Below are 21,153 nucleotides of genomic sequence, written 5' to 3' on the forward strand. Positions count from 1 at the left end.
CATTTTTTTAATGAATTTTGTAAGGAAGTTGCAGTTAAAGGATTGGCTGATTAAAATAAATGTATTCAATTTTTATTGATACGTTAAGAAAAATGTCAATAATAAATAGCCATTTGTGACCCAGGACAGTAAAATCAGTCATAAGTAGCACAGGTATATTTGTAGCAATATCCCAAAAAAAATTGTATGGGTCAAAATTATACATTTTTCTTTTATTCTTTTATGCCATATATCGAAGGTGTATTATCATTAGTAATATGGATTGCTAAGGATTACATTTAGACAACTTTAAAAGCGATTTTCTCAATATTTAGATTATTATTACCCTCAGATTCCAGATTTTCAAATAGTTTTATCTCAGCCAAATATTGAGATATCCTAACAAACCATACCACATTGGAAAGCTCATTTATTCAGTTTACAGATTATGTGGAACTCTATTATATTATTGGTTTTGTGGTCCACTGTCACATTTGCCTGATGACTGTTGGCATTTACGAGAGACCAAAACATGTAATAAAGCGCGTTCACGTTTTATAAGCTTCTACGTCTATTTTGAGGAATTGGTTTGAGGCGGAAACAAGCAGAGATTGAGCTGGTTGTGATCACTCCCCCACCCAGAGGTGTCACATGGCTAACTATGGCAAAAGCTGCTCCTGTTACTGCTCTCCGGAAAGCGCTTTAATGTTTGTTTACTTCTAAACAACGACATAAATTAACTTATATATTAAAAAAAAGAGCAAAAGATTATTCGTTTGAATTCGTCAGCGAACCCCGGCAAGTTCATTTATACGTGTATTCTTCTGAATTGACAAGTAAGTTTTCATGACATTGCGTTTGTCATGGTCTGTGTAGTGCGTCAGGCATGTCATTTTTAAATCGGTGTGAACTTGATAATTTAATGCTTGTGGTTTTGAAGTAGGCGTACTTGTTCGCTTTTAATGCGGCGATAGATCACAGTTTACTGGAAATAAGTAGTAAAACTAGACCTCCTGCACTGGACCAGGACAGCTATTTTGACAGCACTGTAAAGATGCCGGTTTCAGGGGTGTTAAGTAAGTGAGTGAAACGTTTTCTTAAGTATTAATGTGTGTAATTAGTATTTCAGAACTTTTTATTGTAGTTTCAAGATTAAATACATCAACACTTTTTTTTTATTGATAGCAATTTTGGACTTCCAGTGTTCCAAATACATAATTTATCATCACTTAAATCTTAAAAAAAAAGAAGATTAAGTCTTTCAAATGGACCTCTTACCATTTCTATTTAAATTCGAATTAAAACCAATTTGTCCTGTGAAGAGATTTGTTGACAAACACTTAAAATTTTATTGGTAAAAAAACTGACAAACTTAACTTTAATGTAAAGATGATATCTAGAACTATAATTTATATAACCAGATCCTGCTGAATCAGTGGAAATTAACATTTAATGTAACAGGTCATAGGTTTCATCCTTGGTGGTAACAGCCTTAACTAAAGACATTATGAAAATCATAATTAAATGTGGAAATGTTTTGACAGTTCCTTAATTAAAGTATAATTTCACAATCCTTTTTACACCCCTGTTCGGTGAATTTGATACTTTTTACCACCATGATTAGTTCCCCAGACTTGGTGGGTTTCACTAAAGAAACAGAATTCAGTGAAATAGTCATAGACCCATCAGTACTTCCAGAGGAACTGTCGGTTCCTTTGTATCCCTACAATGGGGACACCACCCCATGGTCCAAGATGTCTGGAGCTAATTTTACGAAGGACTTTATCCTTTTATCAGAGTTTTCAGAGCAAGTTGGTCCCCAGCCTTTGCTTACAGTTCCCCCTGAAACCAAGGCTTGTGGGACATTTGATTTGAACCACTTCTCCCTTCGGATCATGTCAGTGGACTATCAGACCTCGCTCACCGGCCCGGCAGGTTGTGGCTCTTTGAAACTAAACTTTGTAGAAGACTCAAAGGTAGTTTTAGGAGATTCTAGAGAAGGAGTGTTTGCTTATGTCCACCACCTTACACTTTACGACCTGGAGGCTCGAGGGTTTGTGCGACCTCTCTGCCTTGCCTATGTGTCATCTGATGAGAATAAAATTATACAGCAATTCCAGCAGCTTGCCGCAGAGTTCTCCAAAGTCTCTGAATGTCTGAAAACAGGGAACAGGAAGAACTTCGCAACGGAACTGGAGATAAAACTGAGAGATTTGGAGTATACAAGAGTCGTGTTACTTGGAGAAATAGAAAGAGAGTCAAATAATGCATCTGTAATGTGTGCCAATGAAAGGGAATGCACGTTAAATGGTATACCTACATTAGATGTGAAACTGAAAGAGAAATCACTATCTCACAAAGATGAAATCAAATTACAAGGGAAAGGCACATGTGAAATTTCAAGAAAGGCAGAAGTAGAGTGTGAAAAAGGGAATAGGTCTTGTATAACTTATGACAGAGATGAACAGTTTGGAGGAAGAAGGAAGAACAAGCAGGATAAAGGATCTTGCCCAACACCATTGCCCAACAAAGTTGATGAACTGGCCAATGTAGAAAAATCAATTCAAGAATACAAAAGCCTTCTAAAACAGGTCACTTGCTTCCGAACTAGGAAGCTTAGAGACTCTGAATATTCTCCTTATGAACCCGAAGACCTTCCTCATTCTTTTGAGTTTGACCTGGATGATTTAAGGCATGCTGGGCCAGTGCTAGAATGTAATATTTTACCTTGCACGGACATACCCTCACATTCTCTGAAGCCAATTAACAACATTTCATCTTGTCGATTTGACAAGCGTCTGAAAACTCTCGAAGAGTTGTGTGATTGCTACTTCCACCAACAAGCTCTACAGCAACTGATCTCCATTGAAAAGTCATTCAGAGGAGACGCCTGCCATCTCTACTCACAGCAACTTTGCCATGATCTTCTCTGCAACCTCCAATCTACCAATTTCTTATTTGAGGATTCATGTGACTTGGAAGAGGAAGTGGGGTTGCAGATTGGAATAGCTGGTCAGAATTCAGTCCGACAACCCTTGTTTCTTCCTGCACCATCAATTTTTAGTGAACCTGTCAGTCTTGAGTCATATGTCTCCTGTGTTGAAATGGTGCCAATCAAACTAGAGCTGGGTGGATCTAGCCAATCTCCGGCTGTACCCAGCTCTGTAAATACCCCAGCCAAGGATAACCGACCCCCAAAATCCTATGGAGTAGAGACTGAAATGGAAAATGGGGGTGTAGTTTCAGCTTCAGATTGCCAAGAAAATGTGGAAATGTGTGTTTCAGCTTTGATGAAGACCAGTATTAGTAGTGGAGATAGTATTGAGGTCTTAGGGACAGAGAAGTCCTTCAGATCCCAGGGTTCAAATATACTAATGGAAACAGCACTGCAAAGACCTCCACCTTGGTCCACTACAACCATGCTAGATGGTCTGAGGCAAGGGAGGGTAACTACCATACGGACTTGTAGTGAAGACAGCATTGAGGTGCTCTGCACAACGGAATCAATCCTACCAGAAGACCTGCGTGCTTCATACCCTTGTGCAATTGATGAAGAAAGTCCAGAACAAGAGACTGTTGAGAAAAAAATATCTCACAAACAAGAGGACAAACAAGTTGAGTGTGTTTACGGTGAGGGAAATGAAGTCACTGGAGATCATGGAGGTGCCTGTATGGAGGAGCCGCAATATTTTTATCCTGCGGTCATCTTAACCCCACCTGACTGTCCTATGATTATGACAATTAGTCGGTCAAGCTCCCAAGATGTTTGTCATGCATCCGATTCAATACCTCTCCCTTTGTTAGATGAGCCCTGCCGAATGGTACCCGATGATTTATCAGACTGCTTCAGCTATAGGAGCACCACTGCCTCTACAACCTCCGAATGCACTTTTCCTACTTGTCTTCCAAAGAATAAAAGAGGTGGGACCAGACGGAGACATGGCAGAGTAGGACGAGCAGCGTTGCAGTTTTTGCGACAGTTTCCCTTTGCAGTACATGCAGTTTTTAGCCTTCTGTGTGGCCGAACTTTGGTAGTACTAGGCAGCGAGGAGGCTGCAGTGAGGCGGATGGTTACAGCACTGTCTGTGTACATGCCACATCTGAGTAGATACAGAGACGGCATTCAACCTTGGACTTCAACACCGCTGCAGCTATCGGACCTGCTCAACTGGAAACTTATCGGCTTTAACAGGTAACATCTTTGTATCTTAAACATGTTTGACTTCCTGTTTTCAAATGTAAATCAAATATCTTGATAAGAAATAACATCCATATATTTTGTGGGTAAACAGGAAGGTATCTGGATAAGTCTGACATATGTCACTGTTTCTGGATCAAAACACTTTCAGATTCAAATCAATTCAAGTTTATTTGTATAGCGATTTTCTTGATGTAAAACATTGCAAAGCAGCTAAACAGGAAATTAAAGTTCCTACATTATATATTTAGTAATATCTTATCAGTGGCTACTATCTCAAGTTGATGTCCATATAGCAGAAATGTACGGTAAAAATCAGACAGTTAATGTCATGTCATCAAACAGAGAGTGAACACTATTAACAGCAATGATTGTGTGTTTCGATCAAAATTTGGTAGTTTTGTATGTTGTTTGAGGGTTGTCTTCATCTGAGGTCCTCTGGGGGATTGACAATCTCTTCTCAGATCACAATCAAACCACGAACTGTGCTGACGTAATTTTTTTTGTTGATCTGTACTACTACATAATTACTTTATATCCATAGCTTAAATCTTAGTTGGTCAGGTAGGGATTCATCTTTTCTGAATCATTAAAACATTAGGGTCTGGAAACCGTAGTACACCAACTTTCAGTTTCAGACAAGTCTTAAGCCCAATGCCAGACTAAAATCTAAGACTGATTTTGTGCCTTTATTTTGTTTCCGAATGCACAACAGTAATGTTTTTTTCTTAGGCGAGTTTATAAAAATGTCTGAATTGAGCTATGGCCTAATGCCGCCTTAGTCTAAGCCCTGTCTGTGAAACCAGGCCCAAGATTTTTAGGCCCCGTCTACACGGAGATGCGTTTCTGTTTATACGCACAATTTTTTTTTTATCGGATAGGTGTTTCATCCACACGCATCCGGCGTTTTCAGAAGGTGTAACCACTATTTATTATCCCAGAGTGGATAAATCTGAAAGTGCTGTCTTTGCATTTTCGTGTGGACTGGGCCATCTGTATATATTTTTTGAAACTATGTCATCACCCCACATGTTGACCCAAGTCAGATACCGATACATCATGTAAGAACAACAAAGGTTTGTATAGAGCACGCAAGGTTTATGCGCATGCTCCAAGTCGTCGTCTCTGTGGCAAAATTACAGCGCCACATACTGATCTGGCATGTATATTACATCGTTTTCAGTAGCTTTGACTGGTTTTGTTTGGATGCAGATATTCCTTTATACGACCCCATCTGGACGGGATTTTTTTGTTTTTTTTTTTTTAATGAGGAAAAAAAGACCAGATTAGGTTAAGCTCTGGCTTTGTGTAGTTGTAGCCTTAGAAAAAAAAGCTTTATGCTGAAGATACATGGGGCAACTATTTTTTTTTAAACAATGTTGCTAAGGCACTTTTACATTGAGAATGGGTAACACATTTCTGTCTGTCATCAATTGATAGTAACATTGCCCAAAATGGCACCGTGCATCATCAGCATAAAGGTATAGTTCACCCAAAAACGAAAGCTCCCCCTCACATTGATCCAAACCCTTAAGACCATCGGACATCTTTGGAGCACAAATTCAAAATAAGTCATTATTTTAGTTTTCTCTGCACACAAAAAGCATCATTGTAACTTCATAACATTACAGTTTTAACAATGTCATTACTACTTTTCTGTGCCTTGAATGTTTCAGTTGCATTGCGGTTTATGAAGGGTAAGAAACGACAATCTTAATTTGTGTTCCAAAGATGAACAAAAGTCTTACAGGTTTGGAAAGACATGAGGGCGAGTAACTAATGACAATTCTAACTAATAAACACTATCCTGTTAAAGTTGTGCTATGGAGTAGAGGCTTTGATCCAGAACGAAAGGTCAATGTTTCATGACTTATCAAGCAGACCTTTAGGTGCAGGGTTTTGTGCCTCTGGTATGTGGTTTAAACATTCAATGTTTTCTTCCTCATTCTTTTAGTGAAATTTTAACAACTGTCATTAAGATAAAAACAGCATATTTACAGTTAGCCAAGATGAAGTCATCTTGACCATTTGTTTTGTGTATTTACTCAGGATGTGTTGTTATACTTACACAAATATGCCTCACTGCCTGGGCCATCACAGCCGATACCTCAGTATTCTAGATGTGGATCAAAAGACACTGCGCTGCCCAGTCTACAATGGTACTCTTCTCAACCCGCTGGTGGAATCAAGAAACCACTTTAAACGTGGAAACACCTACTTCATGTTTGCTCAAAGTGTGCACAGCAATCTTGTCAGCACAGCATTCCTTTTAACATTTTCGCATGGTTTCCATACACCGAGAAGACCTCGGGAGAGTACATGGAGACAATGTTTTCATTCTGAAATTCACAGAGACGATAAGAAAATCCTTAATTATTTATCTGAACTCATCAAGCTGCATTTCATGGATGTTCCACCTAATGTCCTCAGATTCAGCTACACCACAAACTCTGTTTTCAAACTGTGAAAGTGTCATTCACACGAACTAGGCAATGATTTGTGTTCTATAGAGTAGTTTTGCTTAGCTTTTATTGCCTTCAAATGAAAATTTGCTTTTGCCCAGCAATAACAGTATATTTACATTATCCGCATGCTATATTGTTCTGTTGTGGAATAGAACTTTGTATTTAACATCCACCAGATATTGATCATAGGTCTGTAAAGGCACATAATATTGCAAAATACTGGTTAATTCCTAAACGAAGGAAAACAAAAGCCTGGAAAAAGGGAGAAAAAAAAATCTGAACTGCCATGCCACTTATAATCTATGAAAACATTAAATCCCTCTGTATGTACATTAAAAGAATTAGTTTTTAAAACAGGATGTTGGTCACTTATTTTCCTTGCTGTTGGATAAGATGCAGGATTTTACGTTTTTCTGGAGTAAGTTTGGCCACCTGCAAGACAGAGAAGAGCAGCTCACCTTTAAAACACAAGTTAAGATTTAGCCAAATATATTTTTGAAAGTTTGCATTACACCATGACATGAATTAATAGAAAATATTCTTACGTTGCACTCAAGATACAGTTTCAAGCTCAGCTGCCAGGGGATGTGCGATCTAAAAAAATCAAATGCAGTACATTTGCAAATTGCACGACAGATTCATTTTCATATAACATGTACTATTGCTAAACTGCTTTATAGTGGCAATCCAGTTATCCCTCTAGATAAATGTAAATCAGGTATATCTAAAACATCCAAACCAATTTAACATTAGAAACTGCCTCGTCACTGTCACCCCCTCTTTTTGAACATAGGTGTTAAAGAACACTATTCTAACTTAAATTGTTTTAATTCGTAAACGTTTTTGAATACAAACCTAAGGTTGGTCTCTTTTTAAATAAGACAATCTGCAGATTATTGCAGAAGTTACTTTTTAATTTTAAAGTTTTTATTTATGGTTAAGAAAATGTACTGTACTTTTTATTGTATATTTTATAACATGTATTAATCCAAAATTGCTATACAATTAAAGCCATATGTCTAAGTATTTTCCAAATTAAGTTGATTTAAAAAAAATTAAAAAATTCCTATGCAATTTTGTTTATGTGTTATACTACAAAAAGCCACCAGGTGCCACTCAAACACCATTGAATACTTTTGATGCATTATTCCATCACAAATGTATTAATTTCTCTCTCAAAATTAAGTCTATGACAAAATAAGAAGCCACAAAATATGCAATCTTGAAATTTCCAACGTTATGTATTTTGTCAATATTATGAAAAGTTGTAATTCTAAAAGTCCATAATATATTTGGATTATGACACCTCCCACTAAGAGGGATGAGTCCACTAAAAGATTTTAAAGAACGATTTCTATGGTAACGCAGTGTCCGATTTCAAAATGATTTTCACAGGAAGAACTGGGAGGTTTCAAATGATATATAAATTATGACGGTTTCTAGCGAAATAAGGAAATAAGTTTTTTGTGACAAAAGTCAGAAGACCTGTTATATGTGTTTGGAGGTGCACTCTTGTCATTAATCTATTACTGTTCCTACACAATTTGTAGAACCGTTTAACAATAAACAGGATTTTTTTGTAACATTTTGAAGTAAACTTAGGTGCCCCATATACGGGACAGTGACAGTTAAGGGTTAACATTCATGCATCTATAACACTCTTTGCTAAAGTATGTTCGAGATATCTAGATTATGTAATCGAGCATGAATTAGATGAGCTAGGACTATACTATAGTGATGGACTGCTGCTTCTTACTCATTCCAAGTGGCAAGCAAGCTATTGATGGGATAGGTGTTATGGTCCAGGACTATGCTGTTTTCCCAAAAGTACATGCAGAGGAAGTACGCAACCAGGGAATGTTCGGATTCAATCCACTTTCTGAAACACATATAGAGGATGTTCATGCTTAACATGAAGTTTTTGTTTTGGTTAATGTGTGCCAGCACACACCCTTACCTCTGTAGGAGCTGGTATCGCTCATCAGACAGTTCCTCCAGAAGACCACAAAGGAGGTAGTGCAGCACATCTGGCCTCACCAGAAGACTGAAGAAGAACCAACGGAGTGCCCAAAGGTTGAACTGAAGGCAAACGTATAAATAATTACACAAAAGAGCCTGCACATAACCAGGACTACTGAATTGTACATATGATGATACAATACTAACACTTCAGAATTTCTTATTTTTGTTTCTAGCTGTAAACAGAAAGTTTGAACTTGCTCATGTTGACTGAAAACTAGAGAAAATAAGCACCCTGAAAGCCATGATGACGCTGAGGATGGGCTTGAGCTGTGAGTGGAATATACGCAGTACCAAAGCCTGAGTGGCCAACAGCAGTCTAGCCTGGTCAGGATAACCCTAATGAGAGGAGAGGAAATCAACATTACATGCTACACCAATAACCAAACACTGAATAACATCTAACCAAGCATTATTTAAACTATTTCAGGCATATTCAGAATCAAAAGCATGGGTAAAAATTAAATTAAAATCAAAACAAATCAAATAAACACGGTCACTGCCAGATTTACTGACACACTCTATAAACTTGAACAAATCAGCCTGTAAAAAATAAACCTGCATTGGTTACCCTTTTGATGTTTTTTTGGTTCATATGAGAGACACACCGTGTATATAACTTTTTTTAATAAAAGAATATATAAAATTACACAAGGTTTGCATGTTCTGAAATGGAGGCATATTCTCTCGATGTTGACATTTTTCATATGAAATAAACATTCAAGAAATAAAAACAGCTTGAACCAAAACAATCCTATTTTGTATTTTTATATTAAAATTTGTATTTGTTCAATTAATTAATACAAAATATTTTTTTCAATTTTTGTTCCAAAATAACTAAGAGAACATTGTAATATAAAATGAAACCTGACAAAGACAATTATTATGGGCATCAGACACCCTGCTTTATATTTATGGATCTTACACACTTTTACTAAAAACTTTCCGTGACTTTTGAGACTATTTTCATGACCTAAATATTCCATTATTTTACAAGAAGAATAAAAAAAATCTGTCAAATTATCAAATGTTAACTTAAATTAATGTCTATTAATACTACTTGTTTGCTTTCTATTCATTTTGTAGAAGCTGCGATTGTGCCAGACACTACTCCATGCAGAGAACATGTCACGTCACTGAATACTGTTAATTGCATGTTACACTCAGGACCTGAATTCAGTTTTGGAAACTGTTTCAGATTTATACGCACCTTTGAATGCGACTAAGAGCACAGAAACCTGCCCCAGGAGTGCCAAAGTACCGAATGGTTTAAAAATGTGCAAATAAAAATTTTTTGTGGCGCAAGTGACAATTGTACACTGTAGTGAAACTGTTTAGCATCTAACCTACTGTACATGCTAAAATGCATAAATGTTTGCGATATATGCGCAATCCTGCTCCAAAATCCAGAACCTGATTAAATTATATCATACACGGATTTGTGAAATAGATATCCACGACTTTTCCAGGTTTGTTTATTTTTCCAAAATCTTTTATAATTCCATGACTTTGCCAGGTTTTTCATGACTGTATGAACCTTGGTTATTGTCCTTTCCCTCATAAGTATTGGTCATAAAAATAAAAAAATAGCAAAGATTGAATTCATTAAAACTCACACGCTCAAATGTTTTGGGGATTTGTATACGGGAAGTTGTTGTCAACTCCTCAAGAATTGCACTTGCAGCCTCTCTGGTCACCTGAGCAGAAACAAACCACTATTAGTCTCCATCATAACATCTCAGGATGTTTTCCAGTCCTCTCCCCATCCAGACAGACACTAAATAAACATTTCTCTCACCGTTTGATAGGTGACGTCAGGCTCGGCATAGAATGCACCAATAGGAACACCATCTGGAGTAGTAAAACTGGAACTGACAACACTGAGCAGATACACCCACGTTTCTGGCTAAAAACAGAGACATGCATTATAAAAGCAGCCAGACCTTGAAAAGTCACTGACAGCACACTCTAGTTGCAAGTGTGTACTAAACGGTTTAATAATGTATCACAATGACCTGAGCTGTGTGCTGCACATTCAGTATGCAAAAGAAAAAAGCTACATACACAAATTGACAAAAATTTATGTTTCAGTTAACAAACTCAAAAAACATGTTGGTGGCCAGCAATCAACATAAATAAAATGGTAATGTAAAATTATTGAATTCAGATGTGACCCAAGTCAACTTCGCTTTTGTACATGAAATATTAAAGCTGCAGTAGGTAACTTTTGTAAATATATATTTTTTACATATTTGTTAAACCTGTCATTATGTCCTGACAGTAGAATAGGAGACGGATAATCTGTGAAAAAAAAAAAAAAAAAAAAAAAATCAAGCTCCTCTGGCTCCTCCCAGTGGTCCTATTGCCATTTGCAGTTACGGACCGACGGCTCCCGGTAAGAAATCAACCAATCAGTGCTGCAGTCCGTAACTTTGTTTGTGTTCAAAATGTAGAAAAATTTAAGTACACCACGAATCCATTTTCCAAGCCGTGTTTTTAGCTTGTCCTGAATCACTAGGGTGCACCTATAATTAATAAGTGTTTATATTCGGACTATTTTAGATTGCTTCGGGGGTACCGCGGCAGAGTAGCCCAGTACCTTTGTGATTCTTCATAGACATAAACAGAGAGAAGTAGTTCCGGCTACGATGTTCTTCCGCAAGACGCAAGCAGTTCTGTTTATTAACCGCTAGAGCGTCAAAAGTTCTCTACTGCAGCTTTAAGTTAACAAAAAAATAACATTATATACCATTTTACCTACATCAGCAAAAACAATGCTGTTACAGTCCAGAACCCTCAGTGCAAACTTCAGTACCTCCATCATCTTGAATGAATTTGAACCTTCAATAAAAGTACGGAAACAAATCACACAGTAAGCATTACATTTGAAAATCACCACTAATTTAAAACAAAAAATGTATTCATCTCAAATTAACGTGATCAGTGACTGTCAAGCTGCAAATCAGCAGCTTTTTCAATCCTGTTCTTCCAGCACTCACTACTGATCTGAGAAATGAGTGTGCAGATGTACAGCTAAATTTTAATCACCATATAGGAAAAAAGTTAAATACATGAATTGGATTCTATTCATGTGAAACAGCATTTCTGTATTAAATGTCCATGTTTTTCCTTCTATGGGTTTATATTAAACAAAAATGGCATACCTTTTAAGTTTCTTTTGCTTTCTTTGTAAATAAAAGCCCTACAATATTAAGAGATTCAAATATATCAATACCTATTTGTTAGCAGAGGGTAAAATGTCACATTTGTACCTAAATTAGTCATGATTCCTCAGCAAACCAGTTGGAAACACCTGCTACTAAACTGTATTATGAGTTGTCAGTGTTTCTTACATTTCTATAATGACTATTAGCAACACAATGATGATTAGCTCATATGATTTGAACCTTCTGGCCAGAATCAGACTTTAATTCTGTGTATGTTTCTGACAAGAGGATAAGAGTGTTGTTAATTCTCTACCTTCGATCGGTGTCCACTTAGTGCTCTGTAAAGGATCAGGTATGATCATATGGCCGTTTCCTGCATCAAATTCATGTGTTACATCAGGGGCGAGGCCTGATGAGAGAATTCTGAGATAAGCTCTGAACTGTGGAGGTGTGAGACGGGAAGCAAGGCATGTGGCACCAGGCATTAGTGACAGCATGTGGCAGACTGCACCACTGTAGTCACCATCCTAAACACACAAACAGAACACTCAAAAAGGCATTTTTACCATCACTTTCATTAACTTTCATTAACTTTATTATATGCAATAAACTTTATTATAGTCCATTAATTGATTATATGCAAACATTAAGTATAATTTAAACAAGTGTTTTTAACCTGGGGACCACAACCCACTTCATGTTTATATATATATACATATATAAAAAAAAAAAAAAAAAAGTAATAAAGATTTATGGGCCAGATTTACTCAACAGGGCAAATTAGCGTTAGAGCGTAATTCCATTAAAGCACTGATGGGAGGGGAATATTCTGTGGGTTGTCTACTGCCAAGGTGCACATTAAAGAAAACAGACATAACATCTCATTTCCATAATGACCAGCGCCATCTACCAAGAGCTGTGCAAATTACCTTCTGCTTTAAGACATGCTTTTTTGGGTTGATAAATTATGCCACAAATACCAGTGAATTGACAAGCGCAAATCTTAGTAAATCATGTTGCATGAATCATTTAATTACTCTTCTCCCATAAATGTATGCATCAAAAATGAAACTACTACAAATGCATATTCAATATGGAGAGTTGCAAAAAAAAGTGTTCACAGCTTTTCAGTGCTAATTTCCTACTGTGTGCCCTTAGTAAATCCTGACAGTAGTTTTTTAATGCGAAGGAGGGTTTGTACTGGCACAATATATTAGGAAACTCTAAATTACATCACAAATGGATTGAATCTGTGCTTTAAGTATAAGAGTCCAAACAGCTAATAAAAATCTACAAGTAATCCTTTCCAATCCATTAATAAACGGTCTTGCAAAATAAAAAGCTGCACGTTTCTAAGAATCAATCAAGACGTTTTAACTTTAAACCATCACTTCAAGTCCATAATCACCCTCCATTGAAAGAGTCTATATCCTGTTTGCTTTGGACTGTTTTTTTCCCTTGTAAATAATGCTTGATCTATGCATATTTCTCTCCTGATTCAGACGAAATGGCTTTGTTTTATTACAGTTTTACACTTAATATGAAGATCATTGATGTGCTGGTCTGATGTGGATTACTTGTGGATTGTTGTGATGTTTTTATCAGCTGTCTGCACTGCTAAATATCTATAAATAATAAGTTCTAATGGGGAAAAAAAAAAAAACATCTACATCTTGGATTGCACAAAGGGTGAGTAAATACATTTTTAGGTAACCTATTTTTTAAATGGCTGAAGAGGAGTGTAGAATTGTGAAAATGCAATGTATTAATGTAAAAAGCAATGTGGGAAAGGGCTTCATTTCAATTTACCTTGCACAGGTAGAGGGGAACCAAGTCTTTCATTCTCTGCAGCCTAAATCCCAAAAAGACAGAAATACAATGAAAGATTGGACCATAAATAGTAATAATAATAATCTGAGTATATAACTCAAAGTATATTCATGACATGCAGCTGTAACTCACGTGGGATTATTGATGCTTTTGACAACTTTGAGATAGCGAGCCAACTCACGGTACCTAACACACATTTAGATAATACTTTTAAGGGTAATTTTAGTAAAAAGTAAAGTGTTGTTGATTATAATTTTATTGTTTGAGTTGCCAAGGGCTCCAGCAATGACACTTACAAAATAACAAAAAAAAATCATTAGTTCACACAGAACTATTTTTCTGTGGTGTTTACAAGGGAAAATCTCTGGAACACTGCTACATTATTATTGGTCATTGTAATATTACTTTTTATTATTCCTAGTGAAAAAAAAATAAAAAAAATAAAAAAACTTTTGTTTGAAATATGCACAGAAACCGATATTTGAATTCAACAACTGCTGAGCTTTGGGTATGAAGATTCTTTGCAGGCCTATATAACTTATTGCACATATAATTCAAGTAAACGAATAGCACTTTAAAAGTAAACGAAGCATTAAAAAGTACACTAAGGAAGAAGCATTACTTATTTTGCTGTTGAAGTTTACAGACTCTCGCTTGAATCACGACCAGAGGTTCACACAAGACTTGATGCCTTCGACCTTTGCCCTGCCTCACTCCAGTGATGTTTTGACCTTTCATCACAGCAGACAGCAAGGGATCATCCCAAGGTAGCACACACAGACTGTAGCCAAAAAAAGAAAAAATCAACTGCAGGTCACAACTGAACAAATAGTGTATTAGCAAGCAAATACTTTAAACTAGGAAACAACATAAGGGGAGCCAATGATGATTAGAATTTCCTTTTTGGATGAAAAAAATAAAAAGAAATTCTGTTGTGGTGGTACCTTTTTGGCAATGTGCAACCTGAAGGAATATGAAGCTTCTGGTAGAAAGACTCTAGCTGCTTTATAAAAGAGCCAGAAAAATCAAAGCCAACTAAAAGCGTCCACACTTTTGTCATAAATCTGGAAGACAAACACGGTTTTAGAAAACGTAAACTCCAAGTAAACTCACAAAATAACTTTTGTTTAAATCATTACCTCCAAAGGAGCATTGACACTGTTGCAGATACAGTTTTAGCAGCATGTATATTTCTGCAAAGAGATATAACACACTAAGAGCTATAATTCTACATTAAATCATAAAGACGGGTCAGAATGTGCAACAGCGTAAATACATTACCCAGGAGCTGTGTGGTTGGCAAAAAGCTTAATAGCCCCTAGCAGCATTACAACACAAGCCTTTGGATTCTCTTTCTTTGCTTCATTTAAAAACATTTTGATATGTTGACTCACAACAGTGTAACTGCAAAATCAAAAAAAGAAAAATTTTAGTATAGCAAGCACTCAGCTTTTATGCAAGGATTACAAAATTTGCTAATTATAATTAGTGTTGTATGGCAAGAAACACTATTGATTAGAGGTACCACAGAGACCAGTCGTTAATCACCTGACCCGTGGACTGCGTGACCTCTTCCTGTGGATTATAATTTTTATTTTCTGGGACTATTAAAATTTTGGTCGACCATGCCTCTTCTAGTCGACTTGCAGTTAGTCGACTATTAGAGGGCAGCCTTAGTTTATATGTGAAACTTGTGTTTTTGACAGTATCAGTGCAATCAGATGTGAAATAACAGTCTATTAATCACTTGCTGTCCAACGGGCTTTTTAGTCTGTATGCACCCAGAAAAAGTGCATTTCAGAACAGCACGCAAATGAAATGTTTAATGGGCAAGGCATTAAAGCACATTCAAATAATGTACTTTTGTGACTGCAAAATAAGTGCAGAGTCCTATTAATGTAACACTACCACTAAGTTAACATTTGATGTGAATGTCATGTTGTCCAGCATACTGAGACAGAGGCACCAGAACTACGATATTTCTAAGTCCATTGTGGATACATTTTAAAGATCAAAAATCTTGATATTGCACACACACACGTTGACTATACTTTGATAAAATCTTACTACCATAATAACAATTTAAAACATTTATTCCTTAAACCAGTTTCCTCAACTCCACACACACATTTTAAATAAAACTGACAATCTCCAATTTAAGATTTGGTGTATTTCATAATTTTACGATAACTAGCAAAATACAATTGCAACTTTTGAAAATAATATAAAAGGAGGAGCACTCACTCATACTCCAGGACCTTAAAGTGATGTTGATAGCATCCTTTACATCCGATGGTTTGACTCTGTGCATTGCTGTTAATCTTGCGGTGACAGGCGCACCGACAGCTCACTGATTGGTTGGGACTCTCAAACCCCAACAAAAAAGTTGCATACTTCATTGCCAAGCTACCAGCAAATTTCTGCAGTGAAGTTTCTGCCAGATAAACACAAAAATTAGTCAAAGATTTAGGCTGGCAAAGTGACTAGTAGGGGTGTGACATCTCGCAAGATCCGATGTGTCTTACGGTCACCCCTAGTGACTATAAGAGTCAATTCATGAGCATTTGATCGTTTGATTTGAGCAAAACTAGAGTCATATCAAATACACAGAACTGTAAAGGTGTTCAAGGCAACCAGTCAAAATAAAAGTCCATATTGGATAATCACTCAACATTTATGCCATGTTTTAATTTTAATGGTATATTCCATTTGTTTGCCAAACAATTAAAGGAATTTCATGCCTTCATTTGATAAGAAAAATTGAAATGCACATCACAGAATTTCTGGGGGGAAAAAATGAATAAGGCTACTTTAAGAAAAAAAATGAATAAATTGTTTTATGCATTCAACTAATTAAACATGTTAAAACATAATTTTGTAACAATAACAATATTAATAATATGGTGACAAAAAAAACAATAACATTTCATGGGTAGGACCCTATGATTTCCGCAATGCAAAAAAACTCAGAAAATTGCGGAAAATTTTGAATGAATCAAAAGCAGGTCATTGGCCTCTAATTGTGATATGGACTAGTACCAGTATCTGTAAATATTAAACCACAAAAATCGATCCAAATAATAATCCAGCATGCTCTTTACCAAAAGATTTAGCTTATTTTCAATAATTAAAAGAAATGAAATGAATCGTTTATGCCTACATTTGATAACCAGAAAAAGGTAAATACACAACAAAATTTCTGAGAAAAAAAAAAAAACATTTGTTAAGATTAAAAATTAAGATTAAAAAAAAGATTCAATTTCTTATGCATTTAAATAATAATAAAAAAAGTAAAAAATATGGTGAGAAATTTTAATTCCATATAGCCCTAAAAATATAATCTTTGTAACTTCTTAATAAACTGATGTGAAAATTCTTAGTTTCATGATTTTAATGAATTAGTTCAAATAAAAATTGTAAATATTATAAAGGAGTCAAGAAAAATTCAAACTGATGTGAAAATGTATACGTTTCATGAGGAATTGAGAAAAATGTATATTAAAAAAATATCTAAAAAAAACAAAAACAAAAAAAACTAACGAAAACAGAGAAAATTAATGGATTACATGGGGCCTTAAAACTACCCCTCAGCCTTGCAGAGTCCCCCAGTTTAGGAACCACTGCTTTATTTTTTTTAAATGGATACATTAATCATGTTCATTATACATATTTTTTGTTTTATTAAAGTGGAAATCAGTTTACTAAAAAAAATTAACTTGACTGACTGCTTCACTTCCACTTTAAAGGAATATATGGGTTGTAGGGCTGTCTCTTTTGTGAAAAAATCATTTTCAACTTTTAAGACATAAGTGTTCATTGAATAGATTGTAAAATCGATTTTCCATGTCTAAAAAAAAGACGTTTCCTTTTTCAACTTCAAATAACTATTTTCTTTCTAGCTTTTGCAAGGCATACTGCGCTTCGGAATTCTTTATTTTCTTTTTCTGCTTGTTTGTGAGTTTTGTTACATCTATATTTTTTAATTAATTATTTTAAAATTAATAGTGTACATATTTGGTTAAAATCGATTCCCCATTTTCATTTTCGAAACTTTTTTTGGTTGGTCCGATCGATTGTGCAATCGATTTTCGAACTGAAAGTGACAGCCCTAATGGGATTTATTTTTATGTATACTAATTATAATCTTGTGCAATTACTTGCCTGTCAGCTGAGTTTGTGGCAAAACCTTTTGTAGTGTTTATAAGTTTATATCTGAATAAAATGTATTAAAATAGAAAAAAATATTACAATAAAACAAACAAGGTATTGAAAAAACTTTTTTTTGCATTTTGTGTTTTCAGTTGAAATACTATTTTTCCCCTATACATTTAATCATTGAGGATTTCTTAAAAAAAATAAAAAAATAAAAAATAAAAAGTAAATTTTTGTCTCGTCCTTGTGAACACGGTCTCATTTTATCTGAAAGGGTCTCTTCACACCCCTAGTGACTAGGAAACAATAAATCTGCAGTTAAGTCAAGTGAGAAAATATACCTGCACGTCGTAGGTCTGAATCCATATCCAGTGGGTCAAAGGTGAAGTTCAACTCATGCAGAAATCCCATCAGACTCTTGTCACGGAGGGCTTTCCAGTAGATGCTGTGCTTATGGGCATTACAGTGGCAAATCCCAGGGATGGTCCAGAGCTCACACTATCAAATACAAACACAGAAAATGACTTGGTTTTAGTCTGGTATGTACGCTTTTTTTTTTTAAAAAGAACACTGCAGTATATTATCTCAATTGTTCTAGTGTATTTTTATTAGAGATTAAGAATGAGTGTAGAATAGCCTGGAAACAGCAAGAATAAAAACAGTAACCAGTGCATTCAGTCAATGCCACTGCATATGCATTATTTTAATTTTCCTGTAGTTACATAGAATCTTACATAAGTTTTTAGCATGGAATACACATTTGGCTTTTGATAGATGCTTAAGTCAAGTGTGTAAAAAAAAATATATATATATATTTTTATTGTATATAAACTCCTTAGATTTATTGCTACTCAATATATGACGCTTATGACAGAGGAATTAGTCGAGAAAGACAAAGGTTTCAAGAAGGTCGCTGCCCAAATGAGGTCATGCAGTACATGTAAGGGTTAGATTTTTAAGTCCATTTAAGTCACTCAAAAGCAAGGCCTCAGATAACTTAAGCACAGGACATAATCTTACCATTGTGTGGGATGACTAATTTTACAAGTGAATTTCCAGTTTCATTTCAGTAGCTCCGTTATATTAAGAATCTATCAGAGCACAAGGTTGCACCACCAGTCACTTTGTGGTACAACTAAAAATGATATACAGCACTAGCTTACAGCCGGTCACGCTTACAGAGAAAGCAAGATGATAAACTGCATAACAGTTTAAGCTGCAACTGACACTGTGTCCAAAATTAAATATTTACCTACTTTAAATAGTATGCAAAAAAAAACGTATGCCAAAAGAGAAGCATGCTGGAATTAACACTATAAATAAATCAGTAATCTAAAAGTTTCTTTGTGGATTTATAAAGTAGGTCACAAAAACGTTCTAATGGTCCCCCAAAAATTGCATACAAGTTTCATCCACTAAAACAGAGTTTAGACTGCATGATTTTAGCCCAGTTTTTGGCTCGCCGACAGGATTTGAGAAATCGCTGACAAATGCCTGAAATCAAAGGCAAACGGTGCTCATTCACGCGAGTGACAATCACATGGTGTGAATGAGCAAAGACGCAATCTGAGAGAATTGCAGAGGACCGTGAGATATTTGGCATGCTAAATATCTGGAGCTGTTGGCGATTCAAAATTCATTTTGTGTGAAAACTGTTCTGACTGAAAACTACATCAGCAATGACCATAAGCCAATGAGAGACCAAGAAACAGAGCAACGGGGAGTTTACGGAGGACTTATAAACCACAATATCAGCAAGCATGGCTTAGTTTCAGAAAAAGCCTTTCTTCCTGGTCTATTTGGACCCAAGAAATGGAAGAAATTTTTGTAGAAATTTGGCAGGAGCCATCTGAGGTATCTCACGTGAGAACTCCGGTCTTGCACACATGATATCGCATTGTTACCTTGTCACATCGCACGGGGTGTTTGGTTGTGAAACGTAGTTTGCATGCCAGACTGAGTGGTAGGTGATTCTTCCTATTGTAAAGTCATGCAGTGTGAAACCTTCTGTTGCCGATCCATCGTGCAGTGTGAACACAGCAGCGACTGAATGCTGGCCAAGATAGTCATGCAGTGTCAAAAGAACAGTGAGCCGACCACTTTGAAAATCGTGCAGTCTGAACTCTGATACATAAACCCTAGGGTAGATTTGGTTTAGAAGCCAGTGAACTCACCATGGATGCCAGTTTGTCGCAGATATAGCAGAAGCATTGATCACAGTGCTTTGCATTATCTTGTAGAGGTCCTGAAATGTCCTGCTCTGCTCGACTAGAACAAGCAAGCACACAAAGGCACATAAACACTCACAGACACAACACAAGTCCTCTAAACACAACAGCATCCTCTCTGCTTTACTGACCAGAACGCCAGGGTGCAGTCATATCTTGCGTGTGGAAGCACTGTTGCAGTTTGGGAGTATGTGATGGCTAAGTCTTCATCCAACTCTTCAATGTGTTTAGATATATCTGAGATCAACAAAGAGAAACAGAAGGATTGCAATATTCATATGGTACTGTGATGTACTTTATAGAGGTACTACCAAGATATGAGAAAAAAATATTACCTTAGGTCACAAACACAGTGGTATTTTTTTATAGCATGTAAAAGAGAATATGGTATTGCCATATGAGTCTAACGTTAAGTTAGTTATTTTATTGTAACTTAACTTACATGTTAATGTACACCATTGTGACATTAGTTTTGTTTGTGTCATGTTAAAACACAAATATAACACAGATTACCTGCGTCGTTCCTCTCATTTTCAACGATCAGCACAGAAGAGTCGTTGTGTGTCCCCAAAAAGTCCCCTTCATCATCATCATCATCGCTCAAAATTATTATAGGTATGTTATGCTCCGTCCTACAAAACATGACAGACAACAGAGAAACAACCTCTAATATCAAAATAACTCGACTGGCACTTAGTACGTTTCGTACAAAAACCTTTAAAGTTTAACATGGCTCGAATTATTTTCTTACTAAGTCAAAAAACATACATGTTTGTCGAATGCACCGTCGGTGAACCCGCGCGTTCAAAGTTTGGCGCTTCAGGAGGATCACGTGACTCTGATGAAACCGGAAATGTTGTCAGCGTTGCCAAATTGGGATCGGGATCGACGATTTCCAGCATAAAAGCTCTCCAAAACCCGCCCACTGCAAGACAAATCCACCCAAAACGTTCACTACCAAAATAATGTGATAGTATTAAATTGCCATCATCAGATATCATGCATGACAACGAAATAGTGACAAAATAACATTCAAAAAATGAACCAACGTCCCAGAACAATTCAACAGGAAAACACATCAAATCATGGCAAATAGACGAAAAGACTTTTATGTA

The 21,153-nt window shown here is 36.0% G+C and overlaps 2 protein-coding genes across 2 annotated transcripts; one reads left to right on the forward strand and one right to left on the reverse strand.

Annotated features, from left to right (window-relative positions):
- The first annotated feature begins 625 nt into the window (after positions 1-625).
- Positions 626-6,996, forward strand: smcr8b (Smith-Magenis syndrome chromosome region, candidate 8b). Its single transcript, XM_052545752.1, has 2 exons — positions 626-4,171; positions 6,227-6,996. The coding sequence occupies exons 1-2, from the start codon at positions 1,596-1,598 to the stop codon at positions 6,642-6,644; spliced, it is 2,994 nt and encodes a 997-aa protein (XP_052401712.1). The 5' UTR covers positions 626-1,595; the 3' UTR covers positions 6,645-6,996.
- Positions 6,690-20,923, reverse strand: zgc:112980 (uncharacterized protein LOC503706 homolog). The gene is made up of 21 exons (XM_052545753.1): positions 20,807-20,923; positions 20,552-20,670; positions 20,170-20,275; positions 19,985-20,078; positions 18,152-18,308; positions 15,903-16,092; positions 14,940-15,062; positions 14,798-14,851; positions 14,603-14,722; positions 14,281-14,439; positions 13,791-13,844; positions 13,638-13,680; positions 12,142-12,355; positions 11,423-11,502; positions 10,460-10,567; positions 10,278-10,358; positions 8,896-9,000; positions 8,600-8,721; positions 8,399-8,521; positions 7,188-7,236; positions 6,690-7,074 (listed from the first exon to the last, which is right to left on the reverse strand). Coding segments are annotated over exons 1-21 (2,166 nt in total). The 5' UTR covers positions 20,809-20,923; the 3' UTR covers positions 6,690-7,011.
- Positions 20,924-21,153: the final 230 nt, after the last annotated feature.

The sequence above is a fragment of the Carassius gibelio genome, chromosome B1 (assembly GCF_023724105.1).
Source record: "Carassius gibelio isolate Cgi1373 ecotype wild population from Czech Republic chromosome B1, carGib1.2-hapl.c, whole genome shotgun sequence".
Taxonomy (NCBI): Eukaryota; Metazoa; Chordata; class Actinopteri; order Cypriniformes; family Cyprinidae; genus Carassius; species Carassius gibelio.

Excerpts from the sequence above, each read along its gene's own strand:
- smcr8b (XM_052545752.1), top strand. The coding sequence starts at position 1,596 with ATGATTAGTTCCCCAGACTTGGTGGGTTTCACTAAAGAAACAGAATTC. Across the intron at positions 4,172-6,226 it reads AAACTTATCGGCTTTAACAG|GATGTGTTGTTATACTTACA; the intron begins GTAACATCTTTG and ends GTATTTACTCAG.
- zgc:112980 (XM_052545753.1), bottom strand. Across the intron at positions 18,309-19,984 it reads GCGACAAACTGGCATCCATG|TGTGAGCTCTGGACCATCCC; the intron begins GTGAGTTCACTG and ends TGTATTTGATAG. Across the intron at positions 16,093-18,151 it reads TTCAGACCTACGACGTGCAG|AAACTTCACTGCAGAAATTT; the intron begins GTATATTTTCTC and ends TTTATCTGGCAG.